Source organism: Petaurus breviceps, unplaced genomic scaffold, assembly GCF_028583685.1.
Source record: "Petaurus breviceps papuanus isolate PSGF00001 unplaced genomic scaffold, PetGlider_PUasm1.0 181, whole genome shotgun sequence".
Lineage (NCBI taxonomy): Eukaryota > Metazoa > Chordata > Mammalia > Diprotodontia > Petauridae > Petaurus > Petaurus breviceps.
The window spans coordinates 11,333,679-11,355,749 of record NW_027185784.1 but is presented as its reverse complement, the minus strand read 5'-3'; the positions used below and the strand labels follow the sequence as shown (position 1 = coordinate 11,355,749).

Below are 22,071 nucleotides of genomic sequence, written 5' to 3'. Positions count from 1 at the left end.
TAGGCTGTTGACTCTCATTTCATAATTTTCTTGCATTGTTCTCATTTCTCTTCCCAATTTTTCCTCCACTTCTCTTATCTGCTTCTTAAGGTCCTCTATGGCCTATAACCAGCTCGTATTTTCCTTTGAAGCTTTTGGTGCAGGATTTCTGACTTCACTGTCTTCCTCCTGTTCCATGCCTTGCTCCTTCTTGTCTCCAAAATAGGAGTGTAATGTTGGAATCTTCTGTCTGCTTTGTTTCTTTTGCCTGGTCATGTCGCCCCTCAGTCACTCGACCCCTGGCCTTTTTGCCACAGTAGGACTCTGCCACCAGACAGGGGAGCTTTCATCCCAAACGCTGGGGTTTTCTCAGCTGCCGGAGGTATTAGAGAGGTGCCCTCTCTGAGGTCTCCACAGACTCTGGCAAGCTGGACACACACCCCAGGACCTCCACCCTAGACTGCAATCCAGATCCAAGAAAGTTAAAGCAAGAGCAATTACCCCTCAGACTGGTGCTTGGTCCCCCTACACTCTGCAGGCCAGGAGCTGAAGCTGCCATGTGGCACTGGCTGGCTGTGCTGGGCATCTCAGCGGCTTCTCACCCCAGGGGCAAAAGCCATGCCCTCCCACTTACTGGGTCCCAAAGTCCAGACTGCACTGACCTCTCACTTTGTCCTTCGCATCTATGTGTTGATAAATCTGGAAACAGCCACAGGTACTGCTGATCTGGAGTCCCTCCAGCCGACACTGGGGCTAAAGCCTCAGGCTAAGAGCACTGTGCTGGCCAATTCCTGCTGGCCTGCTGGGCTGTCCTCAGTGGGAGGTTAGCTTCTCTGTGTCATTTTGTGGGTTCTGCAACTCCAAAATTTGTTCTGAGTCCCCTTTTTACATGGATTGGGGAAGGTGGAAGCCAGAGCAGCAGGGAGGTTAAAAGTATAATCTAGAAAGAGTTGTTAATAAGTGTGCACATGATATCCCCTGTAGCAATACAGAAGTTTATTTTGAGGGGTACCTGAAAAGAAATTGAGTGTTATTCATTTAGAGGGAGCTTCTTCTTAGCTATTATTTGATTTTTATAAATAGTTTTCCAAATGCCTCTTTTTCTACTTCCTCAGGGTTTTTCCATTTTCTTCATAATTCTGGCTTGTATAAGGTTTTGCCTTTTCTTGTGGTATGATTTATAGCAAGTCTTTGGCCTTTTTATGAAGATGTTCCTGTGGCTTATTGGTCAAAATGCCTATTACTGTGCAGCATCTTAAAAAGGAAGGGGTTTGGATCAGATGGTTTCTAGGGTTTCTTCAGTTCTAATCAATGGAACCTTGGGAAGATTCTTAATGTACTCTTTATGGGAAAATAAGCACAAGAATCCTCCGTGATGAAAAAATTTTGAAAAGGGGTGAAGAAAAGGCAAAGAAAGGCAAAGCAGTAATTAACACTTCTAAAATATTGACCTTCTCCCCCATACCCTTTTGCCTTTTAGGCAGCCAGACGTGTCGTGGCTTTGGCTATGTCACTTTTTCCATGTTGGAGGATGCTCAGAGGGCCCTCAAGGAAGTTACCACCTTTGAAGGTTGCAAGATCAGCGTGACTGTTGCCAAGAGAAAACTAAAGAACAAAACAAAAGAAAAGGAGAAGAAGGGTAAGTTATAAAAGGAGTTAGTTATTGTTTAGGATGAAGGCAAGTGTTATGATATGAAAAGAGAGGTATTGGGGCTTAGGAGAGTCTTTAGAGGTTAAAGACTCCAAAACTAAGGTCTCCAAAACTACCTCTAATTCACCCAGGCCTCACTGGCGACTCATTTTATTCCTTCACTCTTGAAATTGAAAAGGCCAGTATTCCTGGGTGTAGTCAGCTTCATGGAAGGTCTATTCTAGTTTGGTGCTATCCTTACTAGGAACCTGGACTTGGATGATTTCTCTTCAATATATTGATCATGACCCAGGGTATTACTTGTAGCGCAGTGTTTTAGTGTTACGGTATTCATTCCTCTGACAGCTGTCATCTTAGTTACCATTTCTCTTCCCATGTTACCTTGTGCTTGGACTCCTCTGTATTTTTCTGAATAATCAAGGGCAAATATTTGCTTTCCTTTTATTTTCCAGAATGTTCAGTGACCCTGCAGGAAGAACCAGAACAACAACCAAAGCCCAGGCCTAAAAAAACAAAAGCAGCTGACAAAAAAGCTAGACTGATCATTCGGAACCTGAGTTTTAAGGTGGGAGTGAGAGGCCAGAGAATCTGAGAGAATGTTACCCGTAAAACATACCTGTTGTTAGTCATACCCTCTGCCCGGGATGGTGTTGATGACTTCTTTTTAAAAATGAGTGTTAACTATAGTGATATCAAAAAATGGATCTGTTTAGATGAGAATCTATAAAGAACACTGAATGCAGAGGAAGGACTACTTTGGAAGGGCTTCATAAATCTTCCATTATTTTCTATCCTTTACTGCTATAGATTCCTTAATGAAACACCCCCTTTTAAAAAATCTGATTTTCCATCCTCCAGAACTGAAAGGTGACTTAATACTAGTAGACGAAATTCTCAGGAACTAGTTTGCTTTTGCTTTGTTTGTGGTTACACTCCGTTCATCACTTTGCTTTTTCTCTTTAGTGTTCAGAAGATGATCTGAAGACCTTGTTTGCTCAGTTTGGTGCTGTCTTGGAGGTGAACATTCCTAGGAAGCCAGGTACTGATGAACTTCAGCCCATCTTATGGATCAGAATGAAGTTTTAAAAATATTTAGCTCACACATGACTTCTGTCCATAACACATGTATGAGGCTTTTACCTTTTATATATTATTAGCCTTAAGAATATGGTTCTAGAGGCAACTAGGTGGCACAGTGAATAGAGCACTGGCCCTGGAGTCAGGAGGACCTGAGTTCAAATTTGGCCTCAGACACACAACACACAACTAGCCGTGTGACCTTGGTCAAGTCACTTAACCCCAGTTGTCCTACCTTCCCCCCTCCAAAAAGCAAAAAAAAAAAAAAAAAAGAATATGGTTCTAAAAGATGTATTGTTTATCTTGAACTTGGGTCAAGGAGCCATCTCATTCTGGGGGGGAAGTGTCATTTTTTTTTTTTTTTTTGCCTTTTGGAGAGCATTTGGGGTTAAGTAACTTGCCCAAGGTTACATGGCTAGTTTTTTTGTGTGGGTATTAAGTGTCTGAGGCCGGAACCTAACTCAGGTCCTCCTGACTCCGGGGCCAGCGCTTTACTCACTGCACCACCTAGCTGCCCCTGGGAAGTCATTTTAATCTGGAGAGAAGCCAATTTAAAATTCTAGTCATTTAAAAATTCTTCTTCCATCTTTGTAGCTTGTGTTTCTGTGGCCTTACCTTCCAACACTAATTACTCAGTTACTTGACTTTCTGTGTAACTGTCTGCTTACAGATGGAAAAATGCGAGGCTTTGCTTTTGTTCAGTTCAAGAATCTCTTAGAAGCAGGAAAAGCCTTGAAAGGCACGAACATGAAAGAAATAAAAGGTTGGTCTCCTTTGCCTTCTTTGTCCCCCAAAGGCCTGGGCATAATATCTAGTGGTTAGGTAAATTGACATAATTAGTAAATTTCTTTCCAATTTCTGAAAAATGCAAGTTTTACATTAGTCAGTTTTCATTGTTGGTATCCTAACCAGTTTGGTGACATTTTCCTGATGACAGTTTCTCTTAGAGTTAAATTTGAAAGTACCTGAGGTAGCTATAAATATCTTTTCTCTTACTTGTCCTCATTTTGAATATTTTTAAAGCTGTGGCTGGGCAAAGGACCTAAAACAATTGATAATGGATGAAAATTGGCATTGAGGTAGGATGGGAGCTTTTGACTTCTCTCTTTGAGTTGATCTGATCCAACTCCCTTCATTTGTTTTGAAAATTCAGATTTACTGATACTTATTTTATCATGGTCATTTCCATATATACCCCTCTCTCTCAATGAGCCAACCCTTGTAAGAGAAATATCCCCAAATTGTTAAACAGAAGCAATTGACACAATGTGACATCTCAGTCTGAGTTCTGGCCCTAGGAGTACAGGGATCCCTGTTCCATTAAATTAACTGTACAAATACTAGAGACATTGACTGATGATGATAATAGCTCACATTTATACGATACTTTGAGGTTTAAAAAGTACCAGCAGCTCTGTGAGGTTGCTAGTTCAGATGTTATCCTTTGCCTTCCCCTTTCCTTTTCAAGTAAGAAAACTCTAGGTCAGAGAATTGAATTGACTTGGGTCAGAGACAGACTTTGAACAAATTTTGTTAGTCCAGTATTATCCCCTGCCCCCCTTTATTTTTCTTTTCTGACATTTCAGTTTCCCCTTTCCCCAGGAACCTGGAGGTGTAGAAGGTGGGAAGGGATATGTGCAGTAATAGGAGTGGAGACATTTCTGATTTCCTTTTTCCCTCCTTCCAGCCCTCATTGGGCAGCTGTTGTTAGAGGGTATGCTATATTGTTAAAACAATGGTAGGCCAATTCTAGAAGTTTTCTTCAGAGGATGGTACAATCATTCTCTGGGCTGGCACTTTTTGTGTCTGGAGGCTGGACCTTGGACCTCTCAAAGAAAGATTAGTGTTAAAGGGAGGAAATATTCATTCTAATGCCATTATTTGTCTTACAGGGCGGACAGTGGCTGTGGATTGGGCTGTGGCCAAAGATAAATATAATGCAATACAGAATTCTGCTTTAGGTAAGGGTTTAATAGTTCTCTGGAAGGGATGTTCTGAATGTCCTTTCTTACCTTCTTGAAATCCTGTTAATTTCTGTCCATCCTTTAAAACTCAGGTGGTACCTCCTTTCTCATCTCACTAACATTACCAGCACTTTGTTTAATCCACTTACCCTGTAATGTTGTGTAGTGTTGTGTTTGTTTTTTTATCATTTCTCATTCACTTAATTCACAACATAACTGGATAAGTGGATTAAGCAAAATGCTGGTAATGTAGTGAGATCTGGAGATTAACAGACCACAACCTGAAGATTACACAACAAATACCAGAGGATATTGTGGGAAAACAGGCACATTAATGCACTATTACTGTGTTCCCAAGGTATTTAAACTGTGCCTACCCTTTGACTCATCAATACTACCATGACCTCTACACTCCAAGAAAAACAAAGAAAAGGACCCTTATATACAAAAATATTTATAGCAGCTCTTTCTGTAGTGGCAAAGATTGGAAACAGAGAATGCCCATCAGTGGGCAATACATTATGGTATGTCAAAGTGATGGAATATTGTTGAACTGAGATGAAAGATATGGTTTCAGAGAAACCTGGGATGACTTTGTATAAACTGATGCACAGTGAGTAGAACCAGGAGCAGAGTTTCTACAATAACAGCAATATCATTAAAACAACTTTTAAAGACTTAAGAACTAATTAGTGCAGTGACCATTCATAATTCCAGAGATCTATTGGTGAAGCTTATTATCTTTTTCATGGTGATAGGACTCAGAGTGCAAATTGAGACCTTTTTTTGGACATGACTGGTTTGGGAATTTGTTTTAAGTATGTGTGTTTGTAATGGGTCTTGTTTTTCTTACTTTCTCAAGAAGAGTGGGGAATAAGGAGATGAAAGGGAGATAATACAGAACTAAAAAATACAATAAAATTCAGAGAAAAAGAAGAATTAAGGGGCAAACTTAAGCTGAAAATGGAACTTGGTGCTTGTCTTCAATTTGAAAATAAAAATTTTTTTGATATCTTCGGTTTCTGTATGACCTTCATTTCTGAATGTATCCTTCCTCTTTTCACTCAGCAAGCCATACTGTATAACAAAGAATTAAAAAGAAAGAGCAAAAAAAAAATTTCAGGAAAACTGACTAACCTCTCACCTGAGTATGACAACATATGCAATATTCTAGACTAGTAGTCCCCCTTCTCTGCAAAGAAGGGAGAGAAATATATTTTCTCATATCTTCTGTGAGGTTAAGCTTGGTAGTCATAATGAATCACACAGCTTTCACTTTTTTAAGTCTTTTATTGTTCTTTCCATTTACATTGCTGTTGTCATTGTGTATTGTGTTTTGCAGGTCCTGTTTCACTTTGCATCCATCTTCCCAGGCTTCTTTGAAGTTTTCATATTAATTTATTCTTATGGCACAGTCATAGTGTGTTATTTTCATGTTTCACAATTTGTTTAACCATACCTTATTGAATGAGAAAACAAGTAACTTTCAGTTCATGACCAGCTTCAGAGAGCAGATTTCATGGGGGAGTAAATTATGTTACTGTGGTTTAGGATGGTGGTCTTTGGTTTGAGCTTTATGTCATGCCAAAATAAGCTTTTTGATGCAGACCTCTTTTCCTTATTGTAAGCAAGAATAATTTTCAGTATTTTGGTAGGAAGGGGGAGATTTTTTTAAAGTTGAATGATGGGCCTCACTTTCTATTTAGTTATTCTCTTAGCAAATAAAGAAAATAAACCCTGAGAAACCTGCAAAGCCATTGGGCTGAGGGTTTTTTATTAGGGCTTTGGCATTGGTCTCTACATCTGACCTAGCAGCAACTTGGCTTTCTGTGCCAGGTCACCTCCATTGTTTTCCTCTCCTCACTTCACAGTTGAGGAACAAAAACCCATTGAACCCAGAGAGCAAGATGCAAGCCAAGAGGAGGACAGTGAGGAGGAGGAGGAGAAGGATGATGAGGATGAAGAGGATGAAGAAGAACTACAGGTGTCTGAGTCAGTGAAGACTCAGAAGAGGTAAGCAGCAAAGCCTCTTCTGAGCACAGAGAGGGGCATTCTAGTTTGAAGCTTCACCAATTATCCCCTCAGCAAGCATTGCTGAGAAGAGTCCAATCTATCAATGTTGGTCATCACACATACATTGTGTCTGTAATTGTGTACACATTTCTCCTGGTTCTGCTCTTCTCACTCCACATCAGTTTGTATAAGTCTCTCTAGATAAATATGAAGTCTGTCTGCTTCTCATTTCTTATAGCACAATAGTATTCCATTACATTCGTATACCACAACTTGTTTAGCCATTCCCCAATTGATGGGCAGCTTGCATAGGTTCTTAATTGCTGATAGTTTACTTTTCAGGAAAGGCAAAAGACCACTAACTTTGGATGCAGAGAGCAGTGAGGAAGATGAAGACAGTGACCTGGAGGAAAGAAGTAGCAGTGAAGATGAAGAGAATGGGGATCAGAATGGAGTAGATTCAGATGAAGAAGACCAAGGTTTGCATAGTAACTATTTTGCATTGAGTACAGATCTTTACTTTATTAAGATGTCAGGACAGCACTTTAGGTCTCATTTTAAATAGGCCCTTCATATTTGTTTTTTATTTTAAATTTTTTTTTTGGAGGGGGGAAGGTAGGGCATTTGGGGTTAAGTGACTTGCCCAAGGTCACACAGCTAGTTTAGTGTTGTGTCTGAGGCTGGATTTGAACTCAGGTCCTCCTGACTCCAGGGCTGGTGCTCTATTCACTGCGCCACCTAGCTGCCTCGGCCTTCATATTTGTATAAAACTTTAAGAAATCTATGTTCTGTTGTCTCATCTCCTTACTGAGATCTCATTTTTAGAGGTTGGAATAGGAAATATTTGTTGGGAATGTAAATGTTCTTCCCAGTGAATTGAAAACCTAAACTAAATAGCTGTTGGACACAATTCTACTTAAGTGAAATATTCAGGCAGACAGTGACAGTGTAAATGTTCAAAATGTTTGTCTGTACCTCCTGCTATAGGTGATATGCCTGTACCACATATACATGGTAGGTATTATGAGACCTATTGGAACACTTCTTAAAGCTATACCTGTATTTCCAGTGAGAGCTAGGATCATACAGTGAATAAACGGCTGGAAGCTGGGAGTCAGAAAGACCTGGATTGAAATCCTAATGCTGACATCTACTGGCTCTGTGACCCAGGGCAGGTTACTTAATGTCTCAGTAGACCAAGCAATTCTGTAAGATTGCTATTGGTTGCAGAGTAGTTGCTCATCTACACTGATAAAGGGAATTTCCTCACTGACTCTTTCCTACTCTAAAGAAATCCCAGTTCTGGACCACCAACAAGAGGTTATACCTACTAGAACATTTATGTCAGATGCCATGAGAAAGTCCAAATCAGTTGAATTTAACCTTGGAATCTTTTTTGAATGAGACATTATAGGCACAAAAGTTGTGGTGGAGTCAGTAACCATACCCTGCTTTTATAGGGGAAGTATTTTAATGACAACACCCATCCATCTCCCTTCCTCTGTAGTTGTGAGTTCAGGCTTAGAGGGAGATACAACTTGCTTTTCCACTAGGGACTGGGAAGGAAGAGGAGCGGTGTGCCAGTGCTAATCTGTCCAGGTTGAAGGGTAACGAGACCCTGTACCACTGACTGGTTCCAATTCCTCGTTTGTCTCTAGATGTAGAAGTTACAAAGAAGAAAAAGAAGAGGAAGTTGCCATCTGATGTGAATGAGGGGAAGACCGTGTTTATCAGGTAGGCCTTATTCCTCCAGAGTGGCATTTTGTAGCACCCTGGGGATCAGTGCTGCAGGTGACCCCAAAGGGCAGGGCCTATGAGACTCTGACCCCTACTTTGAGGCTTAGGAACATACTGAGAAATGATGGAAAACAGGTTTTGATAAACTAGAAAGGATTTGTAGGGGTACATGACATTCATAGTGATTTGTTAACATGCTTGACTTTGGTGCCTGAATTTTCCCTTCTCTCTCATTTGTTGTCAGGTTTTTTCTCATTGTTTTCTCCTTCCTCTCTTCCTACAAACATTCTCACTAAACCTAAAAAGCCTTGCTGTGGCCCCCTTCTGCCCCATTAAGCTCCCCTCCTGTTTCTCTCCTCCTTGCTGCTAAACTTCTTGAAAAAGTTTTCTGTTCCCAAAGTCTCCATTTCCTTACTCCCTATTTTTTTGTGTCACTCTGGCCCTCCCTACCCCTGGCCCCCTCATTCTCCTGAAACTCCTCTGAGGTATGTGTAACCCCCAAATCCACTCTCCTTTTCTCAAGCCTTATCTTCTGACCTCTCTAGCTGTTGTTATCATTGACCACGCCCTCCTGTTAGACACTCTGCCTTGGGTTTTAGAGATATTTGGTTTTTCTCCCATCTCTTTGAACATTTAACTCATTAGAGGTGCCACAGTGCAGAGAATCATGGGCCTGGAGTCAGGAAGACCTGAGTTCAAATGTGACTCAGACTGAATTTCACCCCTGGTGCATGAAGTCACTTCTGTTTGTCTCAGTTTCTTCAGCTGTAAAATGGGTATATACTAGCTCCTGCTCCTAGGGTTGTTGTGAGGATCAAATGAGATATTTGTAAAAGCCTTAGCACAGTGCTTGGCACAGAGTAGGTGCTTTGTGAATGCTGATTCCCTTGGGGCTCTAGCTTATAGATCCCTTCATATGGGTGTTCTGCAAGACATTGTCCTTATCTCCCTTTTCCTTTTGTATCTGCACTTTTTTCCTTTGAGACTTCACTCCCACAGCTTTAACAGCTACCTTCATACAGTGATTCCTAAATCATTGTCTTTAATCAAGGCCTTCATATTGACCACATACCAGCATCTAGTTAATATTCAGTAAACATTTATTAGCACCTTACTATAAACCAGGCACTGTGCTAAGTCCTGGGGATACAGATATAAAAAAGACGGTCCCTGTCCTTAGGGAGCTTACATTCCAGGGGGAGAAGACAAAAATATAAGCTGAAAAGTAGTGGGGAGAGGTGAACGTACTGATGAGAGGTGATAATGAGGCTGATTGGATCTTAGAAAATGTTGAGGTTTCCCAGTGATGTTTACTTTGGGGGTGTAGTGGAGAAACCAGAGAGGTCCAAAATGAGTGAGTACAGCCCATGGGGAATGAAGAAATGGCTGAGGAATTCTGGTGATGCTTATTACCTTTCTCTTTAAACCTGCCATGTCTTTTTACTTGATCATTTCTCTCTATGGTACCACTGTTTTACTGTGCCTCTCATGTTTGAAATCTTGGGTTATTTTTGACTTCTCTTTTAACCTCTCATATCCCATCAGTATCAAGTTCTTCTTATCTCAACATCTCTGACATCCTTTGCCTCTGTTTCTTTTTAAAATTAAATCTCATTTTTTGGAATGAACGAAAATCTACTTTGCTCCCCCTCCTGCTCTAATGAAAAGACACAGAGAAACAAAACTTTAATAAATATGTATAGTCAAAACAAATTTCTGAATTGGCCATGATCAAAAATATATGTATGTCTCAATCTGTACTTTGAGTCCCATCACCTGTCAGGAGGTAGGAAGCATGTTTCATTATTAGTTCTCTGGAATTATGATGGTCATTGCACTGGTAAGTTCTTGACTTTTTTTTTTAATTTTTAAAAACATTTGATTTTAAAACTTTGAATTTTCCCTCCTCAGCCACCCTTACTGGGAAGATAAGCAATTCAATATAGGTTGTACATGTATAGCTATGCAAAAATTTTCTATAGTGGATACTTTGTGAAAGACTGACTATATTTCCCTCCATCCTATCCCACCCCCCACTTGTTCTGTTCTCTACTTTGACCCTGTCCCTTTTCAAAAGTGTGTGCTTCCAACTTCCCTCCTCCCCAACCTGCCCTCCCTTCCATCATCCCCCCTGTCATCCCCTTCACCCCTACTCTCCTGTAGGGTAAATACCCTATTTAGTGTGTATGTCATTCCCTCCCTAAGCTAAACTCAACGAGATTAAGGTTGACTCTTTCCCTTTTGCCTTCCTGTTCTTCCCCTCCATTGTCACAGTTTTCCCTTGCCTCTTCTATATGAGTTAATTTACCCCATTCTGTCTCTCATCTTCTCTCATTATATTCCTCTCTCACCTCTCAATTTCACCTTTTAAGTATCATCCCTTCCTATTCAACTGGTCCTGTGCCTCTGTCTATGTATACCTGTACACACATATATACACACATTCACATATGTATTCATATGCCCTCCTATATAGACATATATATGTATGTATGCATGTGTGTGTGTGTGTATACCCACACACATTTATATTCCCTTCAACTATTCTCATACTGAGAAAAGTTTCATAAGTTACAGTTATTGTTTTTCCATGTAGGAATGTAAATAGTTCAACTTTGATAAGTTCCTTATTTCTTTTCCTTGTTTACCTTCTCATGCTTCTTGTATCTGGATGTCAGATTTTCTATTCAACTTTGGTTTTTTCATCATAAATGCCTGAAAGTCCTCTATTCCATTGAATGACTATATTTTCCCCTGAAACATGATACTCACTTTTGCTGAGTAGGTGATTCTTGGTTTTAATCCCAGCTCCTTTGACCTCTGGAATATCATATTCCAAGCCCTTCAATCCCTCAGTGTAGAAGCTGCCAGATCCTGGGTTATCCTAATTGTGTTTCCACAATATTCAAATTGTTTCTTCCTGGCTGCTTGTAATATTTTCTCCTTGATCTGGGAACTCCAGAACTTGGCTATAATATTGCTAGTTGTTTTCTTTTTGGGATCTTTTTCAGGAGGTGATTGGTGGATTCTTTTTTTTTTCTCTTTTTTTGGATGGCAATTGGGGTTAAGTATCTTGCCCAAGGTTACATGGCTAGTTTTTTTTTGTGTGGGTGTTAAGTGTCTGAGGCTAGAACCGAACTTGGGTCCTCCTGACTCCGGGGCTGGTGCTCTATTCACTGTACCACCTAGCCACCCCCCGATTGGTGGATTCTTTCAACCTCTATTTTCCCCTTTGGTTCTAAATCATCAGGGCAGTTTTCCTTGAGAATTTCTTGAAGGACAATTTCTAGGTTCCTTTTTTGATCATGGCTTTCAAGTAACCCAATAATTTTTAAATTATCTCTCCTGGACCTATTTTCTAGGTCAGCGGTTTTTCCAGTGAGATATTTCACATTGTCTTCTATTTTTTTCATTTGTTTGGATCTGTTTAATAGCATCTTGATTTCTCATAAAGTCACTAGCTTACATTTGCTCCAGTCTAATTCTGAAGGAATTATTCTTTTCAGTGAGCTTTTGAGATTCTTTTTCCATGAAGAAAATTTGACTCTTTAAGGCATTCTTCTCATTACTGGCTTTTTGAGCCTCTTGCCATTTGAGTTAGTCTATTTTTTAAGGTATTATTGTCTTCAGTCAGGTTGTTGACTCTCTTGTCATGATTTTCTTACATAATTCTCATTTCTCTTCCCAATGTTTTCTCCACTTCTCTTATTTGGTTTTCAAAATCCTTCTTAAGCTCCTGTATGGATTATAAACAGTTCATATTTTTCTTGGAAGCTTTTGGTGCAGGAGTTCTGACTTCGTTGTCTTCCTCCTGCTTCATGCTTTGATCCTTTTTGTCCCCAAAATAGGAATCCAAAGTTGGATCTCTGTGCTTGCCCCACTTCCCCTGCTTGCTCATGTTGCCACTTAACCACTTGACTCTTGAGCTTTTTGCCAAAGTAGAACTCTGCTTTCAGAGAGGAGAGCTTTGTCCCAAATTGCTTGTTTTTTCTCAGCTGCTGGAGCTATTAGTTGGGTGCCCTCTCAGAAGCCTCCACTGCCTCTGGCACACTGGTCACGCACCCCAGGACCTTCACCCAGGACAGGGATCCAGATCCAAGCAGGTTAAAGCAAGAGCGTTTACCCCTCAGACTGGTTGCTTGCCCCTATAATCTGCAGACTGGGAGCTCTGAAGCAGCCATGCGGCTGTGGCCACAGTGCCTCAGCCGCTTCTCCCTCTGGGGGGCAGAGGCCAGACTGTACTCCTGGATTCCCTGTTCCCAAAGTCTACTGACGTCTCACTTTGTCTTTGGCACTTAGGGGTTGATAATTCTGGAAACCACCACAGCTGCTCATGATCCACTCTCCTGATGTCCCTCTAGCTATGGCTGGTCAGGGTGCCCTGAGGCTAAAACCTTGGGCTCACGTAGATTGGGCTCGGCTCCCAAAGTGCTGTGATGGCCCCTTCCTTGCCAGCCTGCTGGGCTGTCCTCAGTGGGAGGTTAGCTTCTGTCCGTCACTCTGTGGGTTCTGTAGCTCTAAAGTTTGTTTAGAGTCATTTTTTACATGTATTGGAGGAGGTGGAAGGGGAGCCCTGAGGAAGTCCTATTTTTACTCCACCATCTTGGCTCTACCCCTGTTCTTAACTCTTTTAAAGCTGTTTTTATGATATTGTTATCATAGAAATTATTCTGCTCATTTCACCATGCATTAGTTCATACTTCGCTTCCCAGGTTTCTCTGAAACCATATCCATCATCATTTTTTATAACTCAATAGTATTCCATCACCTTCATATACTATAACTTTTCCTCCATTGATGGGCATCCCCTTGGTTTATAGTCTTTGCCACAGCAAAAGAACTGCTACAAATATTTTTGTACATAGGTGTCCTTTTCTTTTTTCTCCTTGAGGTGTAAGAGGTCATGGTGGTATTGCTGAGTCGAAGGGTATGCACGGCTTAAAAACTTTAGGGGCATAGCAACAATATATAAATGTACCTGCTAACCCCTCCAGCATTTGTCATTTTCCTTTTTTGTCAATTTTGCCAATCCAGTGGATGGGGGTTAGTATCTCAGAGTTGTTTTAATTTGTATTTCTCTGATTATTAGTGATTTAGAGCATTTTTCTTATTACTTTTGATGACTTGAATTTCTTCCTCTGAAAACTGTCTATTCATATCCTTTGATCATTTAACAGTTGGGGAATGACTCTCCTTATATATTTGAATCTGTTTCCTATTTATCCCAGACGTGAGGCATTTGTCAGAGAAACTTACTGCAAAGATTCCCTCCACCCCCATTTCATTTCCCTTCTAACTTTAGATGAATTGGTTTTGTTCATGAACAAATATTTTAATTTTGTGTAATTAAAATTGCCCATTTTATCTCCTATGAATCTTTCTATCTCTTATTTGATCATGAACTCTTCTCCTTATCCATAGACCTGAAATAATTTTTGTTGTGCTCCTTTTATTTGTTTATGATGTCACCTTTGATGTTTATACCATGTGCTCATTTGAAGCTTATCTTGGTACGTTGTATGAGATGTTGCTCTCTATAACATCTCTGACAAGTTTCTACCAGACTGTTTTCCAGTTTTTCCAGCAGTTTTTGTTAAATTGTGAGTTTTTACTGCTAGTATCTGGGATCTTTAGGTTTATTAAATACTAGGCCTCTGTACTTATTTCCTTTTGTATGTTGTGTACCAAATTTGTTGGACTGATTGACCTTTCTATTTCTTAACCAGTACCAGATCTTTTTGATAATTACTACCTTGCAGAAGAGTTTAAGATCTGGTACTTTTAGGCCGCTTTCCTTCTTACTTTTTTCAGTATTTCCTTTGAGAATATTGACATTTGTTTTTCCAAAGGAATTTTGTTATTATTTTTTCTAAATCTATAAAGTAATCATTTGATTCTTTGTTTTCTGCAGTTGCTTATGCTGGAACAGGCCCTTATTACATTACTTCATTATGTGAACTATTGCAATCACTTTTTTATGGGTCATCCTGCCTTTACTCACTTCTTCCAGCCTGTCTTTCATATCAGTGCCAGGTAGTCAACAGACATTTATGATGTGCCTGGCATTATGGTAGGCAACTTGCGTGTAAACCAAAAATGAAACAGTCTGTCCTATCACGAGTAAAAGGAGGGGGAGACATGTACATATAAAAGCATATCTAAAATGAATTCATATAACTTCCTATGGTATATTTTGTCCTTTTGCCATCAAAGTTACAGACTTCTGTTTTTGTTATTACTTGAGACTTCCATGAAGATAATTATATTGTCACAAAGAATAACAGAAGAAAAAAATATCAAGAGTCAGAAGTTAGTGCTCTCAGAACCAAGGAGACCATTTCTTACAAATTTCCAAATAGTAAATAATATGATAAAGTAAAGGAATCAACCAGATATACAAAGGATGGAGAAAATGGAGAGAGACAAAATAAAGTGTGTCTCAATATGGAGTGCTGTCTGAGACATACATCTGGACTATTCTGTGTGAAATAATTGTGTGCAGAGTTTATGGTAGCTACTTAGGGAGAAAAAGTCATACTCTAGATTTGTATTAAAACTCATTTTCTCTATTCCTGGAAGGGTGTGCACAGCTGGGGAAATACGGAATTTTAACATTGTGTTGAAATATTAGAAAACAAATAATGGTTTCCAACATTCCTAAATCTTATCTAGAAAAATAAAGGGTTTGTAAATATTTTCTCTTCTTTCAGTAAACTTGTAAACATCTTATGTTTAAAGTCTGGAAGTTTATTATTTTGAAGCTTTGGTTATTTTTCAGAATTTCCACCAAAATCTGAATTTCCTAGCAGCTGCCATCAAATAAAATTGATAGATTCTGTCAATTGCAATCAGATAAAATAGCCATGAGAGAAGCATTTCAATCAATGCAGGTACACAGGATCTTGCATTTGTAATGGGTTACTCTCTCATGAGATCTGATTGTCTTTCATAGAAACCTGTCGTTTGACTCAGAAGAAGAAGATCTGGGGGAGATCCTCCAGCAATTTGGGGACCTTAAGTATGTTCGTATTGTCCTCCACCGAGACACAGAGCATTCCAAAGGTAACTATTGGCAGCCATTTGGGCCCTTAAGAGGTCTGGAGCCTTCTGCTGTTGCTATTAAACACATTCAGCTTTGATTGAATATCTGCTGTGTTCAGAGTATGTAAAAGTTGCTGAGGGAACTGCAAAGAAAAAGAAGGTCAGCTCTTTGTCCTCAGTGATCTTTTAGGGTAGTGTCATTTAAGATCTTTTACTAAAATCACATTTGAAAATTTTATTTTGGTAGCATGTCTTATATAATATAACCCTAAAAAGTATAATTTTAATAGAATATGTTACATGAGAACATAAAAAGTGCTATAAATCTGGTTTACTCCATGTTCTTTCTTTACCAGAGGCACCAAGGGACTTTTTGTGGTGGTTGTTCATGAATCTCATTTGGTGTTTGTTACAGTCCCAGCTGCCTATTAATAATCCATGGAGGGAATCTCATCCAGAGTTTTGTCTCTCTGCACTGCATTTCTTAATGTAACAGGTTTAATAGATTTCCATTATTCCCATAAATTGAAAACACAGAAATATCTCCTATATTTTGATAATTAGGTTGGTAATCTCATCTCTGAATTCCCTAGTGATACAGATCAAAACCCATTCCTACCTTCTCATTCTTTGAGATGCCTGTCCAAGTCTTTTATTTTCTTGAAGGTCAAAATAGTGTTTATTTATCCAGCTGGTACATGGTAATGGGGGAAGAGCTGGGGTCTTGGTAAAACTGTGACTATTTTGACTCTGAAGCTTCACTCTTCTCCTGCCGCTTCTGTTGTGCCAGCAAACGCCATTCCCGCTCAAACTCTTTCATGCAGCCCACATAGTCCTGGTGCTTGCAGAGGTCCCAGACATGCTTCTCGTGGCCACAGGCCAGGAAGTTTGGAAAACTGTCCCACTTACACTTGAGTAGTCGAATGAGATGGTGTGCGCAGTAATCCCGCTGTTGCAGAAGCAGCTGTGCATCATTCATTTCCTGCTGTGTGGCCACCATCACTCACTCCTTGTGTCCCTGGAAGCCATAATCCAGGGGAAAGGTAGGCATGTGCAATGGGTCGGGCTCTGCCTCCGGGTCCCAAAAGTAGCGTGAGTCAGGTGCGAACCCATTGCTGCTGCAGCCTGTGAGGCCTCACCCCCGGCTCCTGGGGTCACCTCAGTCTCCCCCTCCCAGCCCGGAAGCTTGTCCAAGTCTTGTTCAACTTACATGGAGTATCTAACTAGTATAGTGGAGGCTTTCCTCTGTGTTGGGGCCCTTTGCTTGTTTTCATCCAGGAACCCTTTGGCAGTCTGGTAAAGTGAATCGATCCCCTCTCAGAATAATGTTTTTAAATGTGTAAAATGTGTTGTATTGCAAAAAAGAAACCAGAGGTTATTGAACATAAAGATGCTTTTTTTTTTCCATCCAAGTTCATGGATAGACCCAAGGTTCAGAGTTCCAACTCTAGATCTGTTAACACTTTGTATATGTTAATGCAGCCTTTAGGTTGTTTGTTACTTCCTGGATCTCACTACATGATCAGCTTTCTTCCTTTTCTGATCACGTATTTCCTTGTTGATATCTTTTCACTGCTCCTTGTTCACAGTTTCTAACATCCTGCCCACTGTGCTTCTGTGGTTCTGAAGTTCATCGCCCCTTCTAGTCACCTAAAGTTCTGGAGATTTTGATGTGATTGATCATGTATGTAGAATCATCAAGAGAATATTGGTGTTAAAATTGGTGTTTGTCAGAGAGCAGCTTAATATCATTGAAGGTACTATATGACTCCTGAAATGCAAGCTGTTTTCCTTTGGTTTGGAGCCTAGTTATTGTCCAATGACAATTCATAAAAGAATGGGAAAAAATAGCATCTCCCACATTTAAAAAAATGTTTTATTGTTGCTTTTTATTTTTTATATCACAGTCATTTCCTGACATTCCATGGCCATAAAAACCTCCCTTTTAACAAGGGAAAACAGTTAAACATTGGTCTGGTTTGCCAGTGTATACAGTATTCTATATTCCCTGCTTGGAATATAGAAGTTAAATAAGCTTGGAAAACTGGGCTGGAGCCAAAATTTGAAGAATCTTAATCCCCAACAGAAGAATTTGTATCTTATCTTAGGGGCCACAGGGAGCCATGAAGGGGATCAGGGTTGTGATGTGGTCAGACTTGTTTGGGAAGATTATTTTGGGGAGTCCATTTAGGAGATTATGGTCAGAGTCTAGGTTAGATGGTATGATGATTTTCTTAAAAAGTTGTGAATAAAGAAGAAGTATTTGCAAGATAAATCTGAAGACCAAATTGATGAGACTTGACAACTGATTGGATATAATGGGGATTAAGAAAGGAAAAGGAGAGGAGGGAGAGAATTGAGGATGACTCCTGAGTGGCTGAAAGAAAAGTGATTCTGTCTATAGAAGTTTGGAAGAGGATCAGGTTTTGGGGTTGAGTTTGGGGTGCCTATGGGATATCCAGCATGAGAGGTCTACTAGATAGTTGGTAGGATTATAGTTTTAGAGTGACATTAGGGCTGGCTGTGTAGATCCCTGGGCATCATATACTCCAGGATGATAACTAAATAGGTGGTAGTTGGTTATATTACTAACGAAAAGGTGTAGAAGGAAAAAAGAAGGCAGCCAAGGCCAGAACCACTGGCTCAGTTGGTGATTAAGGGGTTTTGGTCCTAAGCCTGCCCTAAACTTGGTCACATAGAGATCATCTAGGGAGCATCAGCTAATTTCAGATATGATTTTGAAGTGACAGGTTGTTGATTTATAAACATTTAAGGAATTATACCAAAAAAATCAGGATCACATTTCTTGGCTCAGACTATACTGTGTGGGCCCAACCTACTTATCCTGCCTTGGAAACGGAACAACTTAAAATATTTTTAATGCAAAGATTGATAAGAAGATGTGCCATGCAATAGGCGACAGGAAAGAAATGTAAGTTCCTTTTTTGTGTGTGTACATCTAAATTTCAAATGTCATGGAGAGCTCATACATCTACAGGACTGTTTGGACATGATTTGGCTACTTTCTGTAAAAAAGGAAAATGACAGGATGACTTGGTTGTAAGTGATTTTAGGGGTGCCGCATCCCAGCACTTCATTCCGTGTGCCAGAGTAAAGACAGCAACATGGTCTAGGAGCAAAGAAAGTTTTTTTTAGCCAACCTGGATAAGCCAGGAGTTTGCTGGATGGAGGATATTGGGTGTAGTCTTTAACATTTGTAAAAATGATCTGCAAGAGAAAGTGCACATAAAAATACTTATGCAGATGGCACTCATCTCTTCGAGGTAGTGTGATGTCTCATCGAAAGGCATGGATTGTAGGAAGATCTCATCAGGTTGTGTGAGTAGGCAGGCAGAAAAGTAGCAGATGAGCTTCAGTGTTGGCAAGCGAAAAAGTGCCATTTTGAGAAAAAATAATTTGAGTTATACCTATTAAGATAATTAGTTTTGAGCTGTCAGCTACACCTTAGCAGAGGGATCTTTTAGTCAATGTAGATTGTTCCCTAAAGACAATCTTCCACCCAGAATATTCCTGTAACTAAAAAGGTCAAAAAAATTAGGAAGAATGTTAGAAACAAAACAAAAAGGATTATTTCATTTGCAGAAAAATAATGAAGTTCAGAAAAGTCATAGGGAAACAGATGCCTACTGTATTAAGTTTATTTTTTTACTCTTAGTTATATGCAAACTTATCAAAAGATAAGGCTTTGAATAGCATGGTGTCTCCAAATCAGAGAGTACTAGAACAGGGAAGACACATCCCGATCCCTCATGTTCCCGACCCCCCCGCCTTTTCCCACCCCCATCAGTTGCTAATCACTTGCCATTTGTGACAGGCAAAACAAACAAAGTAGCCACAGTGGCATGGCAAAACGTGTACCAGGGGACTGCCACCACCTTGACTCTGCTTCCCCTTAGTGGTAGTGATAGTCCAGGACCCCTTGCTCAAGACCCCTGGGAATTTTAGGACCTTTCAGTTCACTGGCCTTTCTTCTAGTTTGGCACCTGCTGCCCCGTGGAGAAAAGGCCTTCTGGCTCCCTCTGTAGGTGCTGCAGCCCCTGTCTTCTCTGTAGCCATAGATATCGAAGACCCAGAGAACCTGGTTCTTAAATACTGGAAATTGATCTGGTTTTAATCATTGGAAAGAACACTAAAGTAGATACATAACTGTCTGCCATGCTACCTACCTACCTCCCTCCCCCAGCCTTCCAGCCTTTTCATCTAAGTTGAGGCTCTTTCTGTGTTGCCTTCCCCTGTTAGTATGTGTGCTTCTTAAGAGTGGGCATTGTCTTGTGCATCCCCAGAGCTTTAAAAAGTGATTTACTCATGTTAAATACTTAATAAATGTCTCTTCAGCCATTTATTCATTGAAAAAAATAGTTGGATCATAAGTGTAGGGAGCACTAATTTACATAGCAGAATCCCTATATTCAGTCACTAATGTGATCTAAAATTTTTCTGGTGTCTTCCAATTTTGAAAGGGGCCAACTGGTAAGTGGCCCATTAATCTCACTCTTTTAGAAATGATGAAACTAGCAATATCTATGAATCCTGAAAAACAACTTGGAATTATTCACAAAAAACTACTAAGCTGTTCTACTTACCTTTTGACCTATCAATCCTCTCATGGGTATATACCTCAGGAGGTCTGAGACAGAAAGAAAGTTGTGTATATATGCCAGAATATTCATGGCAGTACTTTCTATGGTGGAAAAAAACTGGAAACAAAGTGGGTAGGCCTTACTTGTGTCTCTCACACTAGGCAGTACTTAGAAGTAGATCTCTTACTGAAGAAGAGAAACTTGGACAGGCCTGTAGGAGGGAGCAAAGGAGAGATGGGTCGAAGGTCAGAGCTCTGAGGGGATATGCCATAAGAGGCATCACTAGCTCAGTTTGCTTCAGTCTCCACAATGTATTGGGCTTGGCTTGTTGATGTGCCCCAGGAAGATGCTTCGTTTCTCTTTCTCTCCAGGTTGTGCATTTGCCCAGTTTGTGACTCAGGAAGCAGCTCAGGCATGTCTTGCAGCAGCTTCTGCAGAGACTGAGGTAAGACATTTTCCTTGACCTACAATTTTTGCCATAATGATTTCCATGGCAAAATTTGATAAGGTAAACACCTTTGATTTTTGTCAACTCTTGATTATCTACAGTAAGATTTAATTCAGCACACATTTCTCAAGCATTGAGGTGTAGTGGATAGAGAGCTGGCCTGAGGGTGAGGAAGATCTGGGTTCAGATGTTGCCTCTGAAGCACAGTGGCTGTGTGACTCTGGGCACATCATTTAATCTCAGTGTACTCTTGCACCTTTCTAATAGGTGAGTTGCTGATGAGTTGCTGATCTTCATCCATGATGAGAGTTTCCACACATACATAGATGCAATCACAGGTCTAGGCCTCAGAACAAGTATAATAAGTAGGATTCAAGAGACTCATAGTCTAATGGAGGGGAGAAGGAAGGGTTAAAACAGACACAGAAATAACTGGAATACAAGGTTGTCTAGGCAAAGCGCTATGAAGAATTTGAAGAGAGAGCTCACTTTCATTTGGGGTGGAGAGGTAAAGAAAGTCTCAACACTGGAATTGAAGAGGGAAGCAAAGGATTAATTTTCAGGTTTGGAAGATGGCATGAATAAAGGCAGATGATCAGCGTTGGGAGAATGTGTCATCCCTGCCAGAATATTCAATCAGCAACATGCTTAGTCTAGCAAAGAGTCAGTGCCAGGTGTAGATGAGACCATGTTCCTGACGGCATTCCAAAGCTGGATGATTTTTTGATTATCTGTTATTTTGTATCAGCATGATTCTCTTCTCTTTAATAAAGTATATCCTCATTTCTTCTCATAGTAGCCTTCCTGTGGTACTAAGTATTTGCCAGCTTACAATATCCTTAGCAATCTAGTTCTGCCTTCTGGACCATTTAGATAGCTAGGGACCATTCAGAGTCAGTAGTAAGTTTGCTTTGTGTAAGGCTGTATTTGTCATTGGCTCTTAGTCAAGAAAACAGTACACATTAAAAGGTACACCTTGTTACCACCAGACTAGAATAACCTGAATTTGCATTTCAGACAGAAAGAATTGGATTACCTTTTTACTGAACAAGCAAATGCTTAATTATTTTTTCCTATCTGTCTGTGTCTACCTGCCTAGTTTAAGAGATAGAGGATATATTTTATTGTAGGATGGAGGGCTAAAACTGGATGGCCGAAAGCTCAAGGTGGACTTGGCTGTGTCCCGGGATGAAGCTGAGAAATTGCGAACCAAGAATGTAAAGAAGCAGACAGGAACCCGGAATCTCTATCTGGCCAGAGAAGGCTGTGAGTAAGGGGAAGACATTGTGCACAGTTCCATGGTCTGGGAGAATGCCATATGTGCAGTGGGCTGTCAGATAACCTTTTAGTCGATTCATTTTCACAGCTGCATTCTCAGAAAAGAGAATCTCAGAAAAAGATTCAGCCATAATATATTCTGGGCAAAATTTTGCATTAAAACCGAGAACTATTTATATTACATGAAGAGATTCACATGGCACTATATGACTTCTAAGATTTTTTTTTAAGTTCTAAATCCTGTGACCTTCAGGCTCTATTCTTATTATTCAATTCAAAAAT

General features: G+C 40.1%; 1 protein-coding gene across 4 annotated transcripts in view; it reads left to right on the top strand.

The window, feature by feature from the left end:
* The window catches only part of RBM28 (RNA binding motif protein 28), a 40,449-nt gene that overhangs the window by 5,796 nt on the left and 12,582 nt on the right, over positions 1 to 22,071 (top strand). For 2 of the 4 annotated variants that reach the window (XM_069087153.1, XM_069087152.1), the window contains exons 2-12: positions 1,460 to 1,618; positions 2,083 to 2,195; positions 2,594 to 2,669; positions 3,378 to 3,470; positions 4,600 to 4,668; positions 6,543 to 6,684; positions 7,015 to 7,163; positions 8,343 to 8,418; positions 15,374 to 15,483; positions 20,435 to 20,508; positions 21,642 to 21,777. In XM_069087153.1, the coding sequence (XP_068943254.1) occupies positions 1,460 to 1,618; positions 2,083 to 2,195; positions 2,594 to 2,669; positions 3,378 to 3,470; positions 4,600 to 4,668; positions 6,543 to 6,684; positions 7,015 to 7,163; positions 8,343 to 8,418; positions 15,374 to 15,483; positions 20,435 to 20,508; positions 21,642 to 21,777 (1,197 nt within the window). The remainder of the gene's footprint in view (positions 1 to 1,459; positions 1,619 to 2,082; positions 2,196 to 2,593; positions 2,670 to 3,377; positions 3,471 to 4,599; positions 4,669 to 6,542; positions 6,685 to 7,014; positions 7,164 to 8,342; positions 8,419 to 15,373; positions 15,484 to 20,434; positions 20,509 to 21,641; positions 21,778 to 22,071) is intronic. The other 2 variants (XM_069087155.1, XM_069087154.1) reach the window with 1 other exon arrangement.